Source organism: Ciconia boyciana, chromosome 5 (genome assembly GCF_034638445.1).
Source record: "Ciconia boyciana chromosome 5, ASM3463844v1, whole genome shotgun sequence".
NCBI classification, from domain to species: Eukaryota; Metazoa; Chordata; class Aves; order Ciconiiformes; family Ciconiidae; genus Ciconia; species Ciconia boyciana.
In genome coordinates, this window is record NC_132938.1 from 67989700 (window position 1) to 68002122 (window position 12423).

At 50.4% G+C, this 12423-nt stretch overlaps 1 protein-coding gene across 7 annotated transcripts in view; it reads left to right on the forward strand.

Moving 5' to 3' along the window:
- Positions 1-5131: 5131 nt before the first annotated feature.
- Positions 5132-12423, forward strand: part of NR3C2 (nuclear receptor subfamily 3 group C member 2) — a 218701-nt gene continuing 211409 nt past the window's right edge. For 4 of the 7 annotated variants that reach the window (XR_012042663.1, XM_072862469.1, XM_072862468.1 and 1 more), the window contains exon 1: positions 10301-12104. Coding sequence is in view for 6 of the 7 variants with exons in the window: in XM_072862469.1 (XP_072718570.1) it covers positions 10330-12104 (1775 nt within the window). In the remaining variant the exon portion in view is untranslated. Of the gene's footprint in view, positions 5430-6897; positions 7061-8855; positions 8925-10300; positions 12105-12423 lie in introns of those variants that run through there. The other 3 variants (XM_072862471.1, XM_072862470.1, XM_072862472.1) reach the window with 3 other exon arrangements.

A 12423-nucleotide genomic window follows, 5' to 3' on the forward strand; every position in this document is an offset into this window, starting at 1 on the left:
AGAAATACGTCTGTGTCGTACTTGGATGCGGCAGGCACGAGGATTGTACAAGCACCAATACATTGACAGCATCATTTTTGGAAACCAAGCTGAGCGACTGCCACTTATCTCACACCAAAAGAGAATAAACCATAGCCAGGCAACTGGGTTGGTAAGGTTATTTACTCTCACCTGTGAATCACCCTGTTTACTTGCATATGTTTGGGGCCACTAGGGACAAACCCATCCAATGTGTCAAAATTTCTGTCACTCCTGGCTTGTGGGCCAAGTATCGGCGAACACAGTGGGAAAATTATAGAATGCATGACCTTTGGTTACCAGATATTTAGTCTAGGCCAGCCAAATTCTGGTGTGACCTTCATCTTCAAAGACAGGACACTTTCTCAGAACACCGACTTATCATTCCTTGTGGCAAATATATTCCTGTCTTAACCGGATCTGTGTAAATCAACATGCATCCAACAAGGACCAACTCTCCATGTTGTGCAAGATCAACTGGCCAGCTTGGGCCCAGGTGGCACATTGAATGAGCTCCTTGAGCTGGACACATAGCCTACATAGGAAGCCGGTATTTAATACACAAAAAAAATCAAGACGACTGCATCTATTTAGGAAAGCAGTGCAACTTCCACCAAAATCAGTAGATTATTTTTCCTTTTTTTGTCTTGGCACATGTTAAATTAACACTTCTTGACCAGATTCTTTACTCAGCTTCATAGCATTGCTCTCCTCAGCCTCTTCTTCACTGTACGCTTTGGGGAGAGCCCATCCGAAATCTCTCTTTCCCAGGAAGTAAAGATTTTTAAAAATTTAGAAAACAAAGGTCTTTGAAGTCTCAAAGTGAACGTGATCATGCAGGTTAATACCAAACTGTCTCTCATTGCATAATATCTGAGAGCAGGTAATTTCAGGATTATAGAAGAATCTAGAAAATTACATAAGAAGTCTCCTTCTGCTGTAGGAGCTTTAAAGCTGCACCTTCATTCAATCAGGAAGGTAATTTCCTCTATACAGCAAGTTTCAAATTTTACTTACGACTTTGGTGTCATGACAATTTTGGTACTAACTTGTTCCACACTAAGTATTGCTACTAGAACTGTGAATAATCATCAAAATTAACTAGCCTATCGAGTGATTAAATAATTTCCTCCAATTTGCATTTGATATGTTTATTAAGTGCTGGAGGGTGTTCTTTGCTCTCTTATTTTTACTGCAGTTAAAAACTATGTCTGGATTTTTTGGCATAGGTGCAGTGCTATTATGGTTACTACAAAATTTTAATCAGATTACGGTATGAGTTACCATTTGATACTGCAAAAATGCCAGTAGGTAGTAGATAAATATTAAGATACAATTAGCTGCCACTACCTTTTATTTTTTGGAATTCATTAATATTGAGATAAGTCTGCATTCTGTGGTGATGACAATTTTTTTAATGTTCCCTTTTTTTACAAATTACATTTTCTTACAAGTAATAGTGCAAGTAGTAAATAAGAGAGAAGTTGACTATAAACAACATGAATAGATACAGCAATATTAAAGCTACAAAAAATACAAAGTACTGCCTATGTGTTATTCCTTGTGCTTCATTTGCCCTACCACTGTCAAAAAGACTTATTACTCACAACAAGTAATTCTTTGTGAGATGTTCATTTTGAACCAGATGAAACTATTGGTGCTGATCGTCAATAAAAACTGTGATTTTAAACGTATTGGAAATCTGTGTTTTCAAATGCATGTCTTGGCCCTTTACACAAGCAAGTGGTTGCTAATGCCAATGTGCATTAGAAATGCAATTGTACTATACTTAGATGTGGTTCAACCACAGTTATAACACGGGCCATTAAGGAGCATTAAAAAAAGAAGAAAAAAAAGACAGAAAAGAAAGAATCCAGGTTAAAAGGGAATATGTTCCATTGCTCTGCTAAAAGATTTATCTATAATTAGAAAACAAAATTGTTCAAAATTAGACTAAATAGATAAAATAGTAATATCTCAGAGAACATAAGCATACCATATAGAAAACACGCTTACTTACATTTTCCCAGGGCTTGTAAAAAATTCTAAAGACTTTCAGCATGGCTCAGGAAATTAGCTTTAACACAATTAACTGGTGAGTCAGAGAAGACTGGGGACTCCTCTCTCGGAAGACTCGCACCTGTTGGACAAGGAAAGTAAACTCTCATCTATCATCCCCAATGGTTTTTCCAGTGTCTTCCCGAAATGCAACTCCTCCCAATCAGCTATAAATCTCAAATAATCAAAACCACATGAGCCAAACGCCATTAAAATTAAATCTACAGTGAATAATATCGGGTAAAGGAATAATACATGTGACCATGTGATCACCTGCTTTCCTGGGCTGGAGCTGGAGAGAAGTGGGAAATGCCCAGCTGCCTTAGTTGGAACCGACTCAAAACTTCATCCGCTTTGGTTCAGTTCTCAAAATAGGGCACATGACCTCTAAGTAAGACAGTACAGTAGGCTGCTTTTACACTACATCGCCGCTCCTGCAGCCCCTAATACCAATTCGCCCGCTTTACTGAGCATGGGAGGAGGTAAAATTTGACACTTGCCGAGTTTCAGCGTTATCTTGTTTTGTAATGCATTATCCATAGCAAATTTACCACTATCTTTAGGAACAGAGATGACATCTGCTACAGAGTGGCTTACACTTGTCTGTCTGCTGCTTTCAGTGTCATGTGTCTGACATGAGATAACCTCTTATAAAATCTAACATGAGGGAAGAGAATTGCTCATCGGAGGTGTCCGTGCTGCTCCTCTTGACCTACTTGGAAAACTACAACTCCACTCTTTGTGGTTTCCCCCATCGCGACACAGCTGCAGAAAGCAGTAACGGGACCACTTTTAATGGAATTTGAAATGTGCTATATATACATTTGTATGCCTTTGAATAGCCTTATTTCCAAACCTTGCAAAGCCCGTTCGTTATTTTATCAAGCCCACTATAGGTCCTTTTTTTTCATGGAATTGGCATAATGAGAAAAGATAGCCTTTTCTCTTCACAGATAAAGATCCAAATTGCGTTTTATAATCTGACAATTATGTAGTTTGATTTTTTTAAATAAAACAGATAATCTCCCTTCCCTGTTCAAGATGAGATCTTAGTTGTTAGTGACAGCTGTTAAAATGCTGCTAAAAATAGATATAGTGTCAACCACTAAAAAGCTAAGTGCTCCTGTGAACCACAAGCAGAAAACAAATGAGGTTTCTACTGAATTTGTGGAAAATCTGTGAGCATCTTGCATGTACTGGGAAAGGTGCTTTATTCTTCAAGCAGTCATTGCTGTATGTAACACAACGAGGAGGGAAAAAAAAAATCAAACGTTTGGTATTAAGACAGAAGACAGATGTATTCCCTCAATTTTGTTTTCTCTCTCATTTTTGTTCTTAAAAAAGAAAAAAAAAGGTGATGCAACACAAAGACTGAGGCTACCTCCAGGCATTTCAGATGCCTTTTGTATGTACACCTTTGCCCTGCAAAAAAAAAAAAGAATAGCAGGAAGAGTAAGACAAAAGAAGTGCAACCAATCAGCCAAATACACCGTTACTATAAATTAACATAAAATAGTTGTGCGTCAATACGGCAGTTATTGATAGACCAGCCAACGTGCTTGGGTGCTTTTTGCATGACTGTGATTTGCCAGGTTACTCGCCGAGCTGCGTGGAACTTTCCTCTGCCTTGGAATTGCAGCCTCCAACCCATCCGCGGTAGCTCTGCTTGATTAATAAATTAGCTGTATTCCAAACCAGATGTATGACATGAAATGAGTAAAAAGAGAGAGAACAGAATTGTTCACATTCGATGTTATAATACATCTCAGTAGGTTCCTCCTTTTTAGCTACATTATGGCTAAAAATAGAGCACTAGTGTAGGCACAGTGAAATATGATTTGCTTCCAATAATATAGCAAACTAATTGTGAAATTAAGCTATTGAATGCGCCGTTATCTCCAAGTCTGGCCTTACCAGCACTTTATGTTTCCCTGTTTAACATTTATCACGTTACCCACAAACTTTGACGGATGCAAACAACAGCTGATAAAATATTCGCCTTTTCCAAGGCCCCGATCCTACAGAAGCTTTGGCACAGGTAAAATTCCCTGTGAGCAGTCCTTTTACATGTTTAAAGACTCCATTGAGGGTATTAAAATAGGGCCAACTTTTTCCTCCCTCCAGTGCCCAATTTCTTCCTCAAGATGTTTAAATGGAGAGACATTTAATGCCCTGAACTTAAAAATAATCAGTTTCAAAAGATCTCAACCACAAGTGAAATATTAGTTTAAAACCAGTATTGATGTTAGCGCCCATTTTTTTTTTTAATGTCTGAAATCAGGATGGGTTTGCTCCACCGCACGAGTGCCGCGGGGACGCGCCCCCCCCCGGCGTTACCCCGGGACGGCGAGGGCAGGCCGGGGGGCAGAGAGGGGCCCGGCTCCCCCCGTCTGGCAGGAGCGGGGAGGGGGGCGAAGGAAGGCGCAGGCCCAGCGGGGGGACGCAGCCTCCTCCCGAAATCCCGTCCAGGGCGCCCCGCTCCCCACAGCCCGCCCGGGGGCCGAGCGGGGCGGTCGGAGCCGGGGGGGGGGGGCTCCGCCGCCGCCGCCAGCGCCGGGAGAGACGCTCCGCCTGGGGAAGGGCGCGGGGAGACACTCCTCCCCCGCCGCCCGCCCTGCCTCCCTGCCGCCCGCCCTCCTTCCCTTCCTCCGGCGGCTCCGCGAACCAGGAACCGCGGCGGCGGCGGCGGGCTCCGTGCGTGAGAAACCCCGCGGCGCCGCGCCGCCGGGAGCCGCCGGGAGCCGCCGGAGCGGGCGGCGCGGGAGGGGGCGGCGGGGGCGGCGCGGCCGCCGGGCGCTGCGAGGGGCCGGGCGGCACCGGGGGGGCGGGGGCGGCGAGGAAAAAGTTTACACCCTCGCCACTCTCCTCCCCCCTCTTCCTTGGTGGCGCAGATGGGAGTTTTACCTGGAATGACATAAGTTTTTTTTTTCGGGTTTGGTTTTTTTTGGGGGGGAGGGTGTCTCTAACCCCCCCTCCCCGCCCCCTCTCTTCCCCGCAAATCCCCCCCCGCCGGTGCTGGATCCACCCCCCGCTCCCCTCCGCCGGCGGGCGAGGGTGTGACCCGCGGGAACACCCACCCACCTAGGCGTCCATGGTGGGAGCTGTCCGCCCAGCCGCGCCGAGCCGCGCCGCGCCGAGCCCCGGGCACCCCACCGCCGCCGCAGCCCGCTCCTGTCGACCCCGCCAGCAGCGCCCTGCCCGCTGCCCGGCCCCGCTCCCGGCGTTTCCTCCGCGTACTTTTTTTTTTCTTTTTTTTTCTTTTTTTTTTTTTGGCGGTGCGGGCTCTCGGATGGTTTGCTGGCAGTAGCCGGGGGCCGTGCCTCCTCCCGCCGCGCCACCATGTCGTAGGGGAGGTGAGTGCAGCGCGGACACTTGCGCGGGGGGCAGCGGGGGGCCGAGGGGCGGGCGGCGGGGGCCGGGCGGTTGTCCGCCGCACCAGCCGGCGTATCCAGGTCACGGCCAGTCCCGTCCCCATCAGTGAAAACTTCGCGGGAAGGACACGTCCATTGCTCGGCAGCGCCCGCGCCAGCGCCGCGGGGAAGCGCGGCGGCGGCAGCTGCTCCGCGGGTCGCGCCGCCGGCGCTGGGAGCCGCCGCCGCCTCGGCCCGTGCCCGCCGGGGCCGCGAGTGCAGGTCGATATTTGGCAGAATATGAAAATGAGAGGGGCACGTGACACCCCAAATCCTGGGGATGTTTGCGTTTTCGCTGTGACTACTGAATACAAACCCGCTGCCCGGAGCATACGCGGATCTGCGCGTTTGTGTGCGTGCGTGCGCGCAGGGGGCGATTTCGGGCGAAGGTGCGCGGTGCCCCAGCGCGGTGCACGGCGCTGCCGCTCCCCGACGGGCTCAGCCCCGCGCCCAGGGGCACGTCTGTCACCCTGCGGGGACGCGGAGCTGTCCCCGCCGGGCGGGGGCCGGGCCGGGGGCGCACCTGGGGGTCGAGTCGGGGCTGGGGCCGTTTGGGAGCGCGCGTCAGCGGCTGCCGGCCGCTCGCCGTGGGCTGGGGTCCTTATTTACGGAGCGAGTTGGGAGCGCATCGCCTAAAAGTTTGCTCGGCGTCTTTTTTTTTTTTTTTTTTTCTTCCCTGGGAAAAGGGTATTCCTGCAGCCGGGACGCGGGCACCGGGGGGGGGGACACCGCGGGAGGCGGCAGCGGGCGGGGGCGCCCGGCGGGATGCGCGGCTGGCGCGGAGCGGAGCCAGCCCGGCGGAGAGCGGAGGACGAGTCCTTGAACCCTCCCGCGCTCTGCCGCCGCTCCGCTCTTCTTTTTCTTTTTTTTTTTTTCCCCTCCCTTTTCTTTATTTTTCGGTTAAATCACGGCTGCATCGGTACCCTGCATATTCATGCGCCGCTGAAAGGCGGAAATCCCGGGCCGGCGGAGAGGCGATGCGCGGCCCTGCCGCCGGCGAGGCGCGGGCACCGGGCGGGGGCGGCCGCGCCCCGCGCACCTCACCTGCCCGCGGAGGGCCCCGGCCTGAGATGCCCCGCGACCCTTCCTCGGGGGCCCCCCCGGGCGGGGCGGCAGGTGGGGGCCCCGGCTCCCGGCGGGGCTGGCGCCCGGGGGCTGCGCGGGGCTGCGCGGCCGCGGCGGCTGCTGCGGCTTTAAGGAGATGCGTTTTCCAGCCTGTGTCGCAGCAACTTTGTATCAGTCATGTCGCCCGGCGGGTGACTGACGGCGCGCCCCAGCCAATGGGGCGGCGGCCTGGCGCCAGCCGCGCGGCGCTCCGCGTCACTCCCGCCAATGAGGGCGGGCGGCGGGCGGGACGTAAACTTGAACTTTATCTGGGCATGTGACATGTTTTTAAAGGACTTGGCACCTTTTCCCGTCCCCTCCCGGGTGCCGCTCCGTGTCACCGGGCGGCGCGGCGCGGCGCGCCTCGGACGGGCGGGCAGGCGGGGGAGGGGGGTGAGCGCCGCCCGCCCCGCCGCTCCGCGCCGCCCTCCGCGCCGGCGGGGGCTCGGGGACGCGCCCGACCGCAACAGGTTCCGCGGGGCCGGGGCCGACGCGGGGGTCGGCGGGGCGGGGGGCGCCGGTCCTCTCCGCGCCCCGCACGGGGGGGGGGCGGCACTTCGGGGGTCGGCACCAGGGGGGCGCCGCCCCCCCCGTGCCCCCCGGGGAGGGGGTGTCACGGTGATAACCCAGAGCCTCTCCGCCGTGGGGGGTGGGGAGCGGCGTTTGCGCGGAAAACAGGCTTTTCTGCCTCGCGTGAGCGTCCGGGCGGCGGGAGGGAGCAGGCGAGGCGGGATCGGCCGAAAGCGGGTTTGGGCTCTCAGGATCCCCCCTCCCCGGGCCGATCCCCGGCGGACGCCTGCGAGAGGCGGAGCTCGCTCGCTCGCTCCCGGGCACTGCTGGGTTCCCCCACGCGTGACAATCCGGATTGTACCTGCGGGAAAGCGGGGGGGGGGGGGGGGCGGTTAGAGGTGCAAAGCGGTGCCTTCTGCCCAGGATGCTCTACATAGCGTAGGGCAGATAGGGAAGTAAGCGTGCGCGCTGCCTGCGTGGTTGTTAACACGCGTGTGTGTGCGAGGACGGAGGGACCAGCCCCCCGCCGCGGGGGCCCGCGCCCGGTTCCGCTCGGGGTCCGCGGGTGGCGGTGCCGGGGGCAGCGCCGGTAGCCGACCTGCCCGTGCTGCTAGCCCGTGCTCCGCTGCCCTGGAGAAAGGGGGAAAACCCCAGCCCATCTTTGACGGTGAAACTCTGGTCCCCTGGGCAGTTTTATGTCAGCGAAGCGGCTCGCAGGCAGTGAAACTTAAAGAAAATTTCGTTTACAAACACCGAGAAATAAGAAGTGGGTGGTCGCTTGAGCCATCGGTTTAGTTTTTGTGGAGCTGGATTTACTTCAGATTTTCCCGTATCTAGGTGACCTTTTGGTTGCAGGGATACCAGGTACCATTTGATTTTTTATTTGACTGTTGCTGCGAAACCGGTTTCATGCCTGATTGATCGGAGACTTGTACTGCAGAGGGCTGTGTTTGTTGATATGTTTGGGGGTGAAATACATAACTCGCAGTGTCCAAGTACTTCTTGGCGGGGTCTGGAGAAACTGCTGTGCTCATAATATAAGCCTCCTTCTGCAAGATATCAGATGTAGATGGTCTTGGTTCTGATATGTAACACGACTCACCTTCTGTTGTGGTCCGTGGATGTTTTAGCCCACAGTCAAATTCACTTAGTGAAAGTTAGTAAAAAGGCATATCTGTGCAGTAGGTGAAGTGCGGATTCCATGGATAAACATGCTAGTCAAGTTGTAATAAGTTCTGCTTAGAAGAACAAGACCAAACCCTTATGCTGTCAGCAACCCGTGAGATGATTATTCAGTTCTAATATCCACCGAGGTGCTCGGAGGTGACAGAAGCCAGCACTCCCAAAAAATCTCTTTGCTGCTGCATTCTTATTAATTTATATCTGTCATTTTACACCAAATTTGTATCAGGCCACAAATAATCTCTGCTGGGTTTTTTTATCCTCTTGGACATATTTACCAGACAGTGCCTCTGTCTCTGGAAGTGCAGGTCCAGGGTACTTTCATTTATTTTTCTTCCTTTGTGTGACCCAGATTTTTATTTGCTGAAGTTTTAAAGTATGCTCACCTATTGATTATATATGAAGTTTGAAATTTACTGCTGTGGGAGAGGTTGCTACAAAGCTCGTGCACCAGTGTAATGTTAGGCCTGTAACTGAGATTTCCCGGTACGCAGTGGTTCTGCTGGTGGTTCTGAGGGTTAAAATTCACTTACATCCTAATTTTAAGCCTTAACTAAGTTTCCTGGTTTTCAGAAATGCTGGTCACTCACAGCTGCAATTGATTTCTCTCGGAATTAGGCTTGCTCAGCACTTAAATCAGGGGTAGGTGATTATCTGGGAGTGACTTTATGTGAAAGTAGGCACTTCTGTCTGAAAATTTTAGACTATAGGAATGTGATTTGATACACATGATGATGTTCTAATAAAATTTGTGCTTGAGGGGAATGTAGGCATAGGGCCATAGTTCTAAGTAAGGGCAAATAAGTATTTGAGTCATTAATTTTAAATTTTTTTTGTTTGTTTTTATAATTTTGCTTAAAATAGTGGTTTTTAAGTAGTGTTAAGTAAAGAGATTAAACACTAAATTAAATATTGGAAAATTAATACATTTTGAAAGGAAAAAAATATTTGCATGATATTGATATTGTAACTATTGGTGCTTGAGTTTCTACAGTTCTAATGATACTATGAGCCAATTCCTTAAAAAAAAAAAAAATTGTTGTTACTTATACGCAATTTTCAGAATAATGGAGGCTAGGTCATGCATTTTGCTCCCTGCCTTGAGAGAGTGGCGTGCGGGATGGGAGGGATTTTTTTAGGGCCTATTTTAGAACAAGGTTTACTTTTCTTTATGTATTCCTCTTGCTGGCTGCCATGGAGGTTTGCAGAATTACGGATCCATTTAATAGCCACGCATCCCTGCCTAATCTGATCCCCTTCCTCTGTGACAGAAACATTTCCCATTCAGCTTCAGCACTACATCTCTCCCCGCTCAGCCCATCCTTTGTGTCTCCTCAGGTGGCTGTACAAGCGGTTTCTATAGCTGTGAAGGGGCAAGTCAGTGCCTGGCCCCTCAGAACTGCTGCTTCCTTCTAAAGCATCCTGTGTTTTACTGGATGATGAAGAGAAACCCTCTTAGCACCCCAGCCTCCCTTGCTTTGCTGTCCCTGTAGCATGGCAGTGGAAGGTCTTTGGAGGAGCAGAGTTGTCCTTGGAGGAGCAGAGCTGTGATGAGCAATTTCCATGGGGTTTATGACCTGCCTACCACCAATGTGTCCTCCTTTCAGGACCTCTGTGGTTCCCCTCCTTCCTTGCTGCCCCCTTCCCTTTTTTCCTCGCAGGCCCCTGGGCGGGGGGCAGCCCACGGTGCTGCTGGCACCGGCCACAGGGCTGCGGCCAGCGAGGGTGGGCGGTTGTTGTGCTGATGTTGCTGAGCCATTCCTTTTGGGGCAGGGCGGGGAGCAATAATTTGGGTCTTTTCTAACTGCTGACCAGTTTTCTCTCGGAACCCATAGGGCTGTCATATCTGTGAGACCTTTTCCCTTGATTTGACAGAAATTGGACAAATGGCTGAGAGATGATGGATGGGGCAGGGAAACGGGACTGGCAGGCAAAGAGAGAGGAGGATAGGCAGAGTGAGCGGATACGCCTTGTTTCCTTAGGAAATTAGGAAATTTCCTTAGGAAGTCGCACTGTCCTGTCATTTATTAATTTTACTTTTTTGTATATGTCTTTGCTAGTTATGGAGACAAAAGGATACCACAGCTACCCAGAAGGCTTAGATATGGAGAGACGGTGGGGTCAAGTTTCTCAGTCTGTGGAGTATTCTTCTATAGGTGCTGGAGAGCAGACTGATGACAGTAACTATATGGAGATTGTAAACGTAAGCTGTGCTGCTGGTGCTTTTGCCAACAGCAGTGCTCAAAGAAACAACAAAGAAAAACCTGAGCTACTCTCCTGCCTGCAGCAAGACAGCAGTCAGCCTGGTCTTTTGCCCTCGGACATCAAAACTGAAACGGAGTCGAAGGAGCTATCGGCAACGGTGGCTGAATCCATGGGTTTATATATGGATTCGATACGAGACGCCGATTACCCCTATGATCAGCAGAACCAGGGGAGCCCAGGAAAGATCTACCAGAATGTGGAGCAGCTGGTGAAGCTCTACAAGGAGAATGGCCATTGCTCTTCTCCCCTCCACAGCACTAGCAGGCCCTTGAGGTCTTTGATGTCGGACTCTGGGAGCACTGTGAACGGTGGTGCCATGCACGCTATTGTCAAAAGCCCTATCATGTGTCAAGAGAAAAGCCCTTCGGGCTGCAGCCCTCAGAACATGGCTTCCTCGGCGTGTAGTCCTGCTGGAGTTAACTCTGTGTCCTCAACTACTGCTAACTTTGGGAACTTTGCCGTGCACAGCCCCATTGGCCAGGGAACCCCTTTGTCGCGCTCGCCGAACGTTGAAAACAGGGGGTCTATGTTGCACAGTCCCACGCATGTTAGCAACATCGGGTCTCCGCTTTCTAGCCCTATAAGTAGCATGAAATCCCCGATTTCTAGTCCTCCCAGTCATTGCAGCGTGAAATCTCCTGTCTCGAGTCCCAATAATATCACTATGCGATCTTCTGTGTCCAGTCCCGCGAACCTGAACTCGAGGAGCTCCATTGCCAGCCCTTCCAATGCCAATAATAGGTCCACTCGTTCTAGTCCAGCGGTTAGCACTGTGGGATCGTCCATCTGTAGCCCTGTAAACAACTCCCTAGGATTCCCGGCTTCCGGCACGCCGGCGGGACCTAGCAGAAGCCAAGATACCGTTCCCAGTCCAGAAACAGAAGACAAGGGTGCTCAAGAACTCCCGTTTCCTAAGATGGAGGAAATGGAGAATGCCATCTCCAACAACAGTCAGATGAACCTTGTTCAGTTCATAAAACCCGAGCCAGATGGTTCGTTCGGCAGCGCATGCATTGGCGACAGCAGCAAAATAAACTCCGATTCCCCCTTTTCAGTGCCAGTGAAGCAAGAGTCGGCCAAGCATCCTTGTTCTGGTGCCTCTTTTAAAGGGAATCAAACAGTAAATCCTTTCCCATTTACAGATGGCTCGTATTTTTCTTTTATGGATGACAAAGACTATTACTCTCTTTCTGGGATTTTAGGACCACCTGTTTCTTCATTTGATGGAAGTTGTGAAGGTAGCAGTTTTCCAAATCCAGGCCTACCTGTGGGAATTAAGCAGGAGCCTGATGATGGCAGCTATTACCAAGAAAACAGTATACCATCCTCTGCCATTGTGGGTGTAAATTCAGGTGGACAGTCGTTTCACTACAGGATCGGTGCCCAAGGCACAATATCTTTGTCGCGGCCAGTTGCTCGAGAGCAGGCGTTTCAGCACTTGAGCTCGTTCCCTTCCGTCAGCACGCTAGTGGAGACCTGGAAGTCGCATTCGGAGTTGACATCCAGAAGAAGTGATGGGTATCCAGTTCTAGAGTACATTCCAGAAAACGTGTCCAGGTGAGCAGGCAAATTACTAATTATTTATCTTCTTTCCCTGCATTAAACAAACAAGGCGTGAATTAAAATGGGGACCAGGGTGGTATTTCTCAAGCTGATGCATAATTCTTTGCATTTTAATTCTTATCATTAGATGTGCTGGTTTCTTACTGTATTTTACTCTGCCTTTAATAAAAATAAAGTGCTGGCTTTAATATTTAAAAAGAACATATTATATTCTATTGTTACTAGATTTGAAAGTGTAGCTTTAGTATGTTTATGAGCTCTTACTCCTATAAATGTTGTTTTTCCTATAATGAGAGCTTAGTAAAATTGCTCT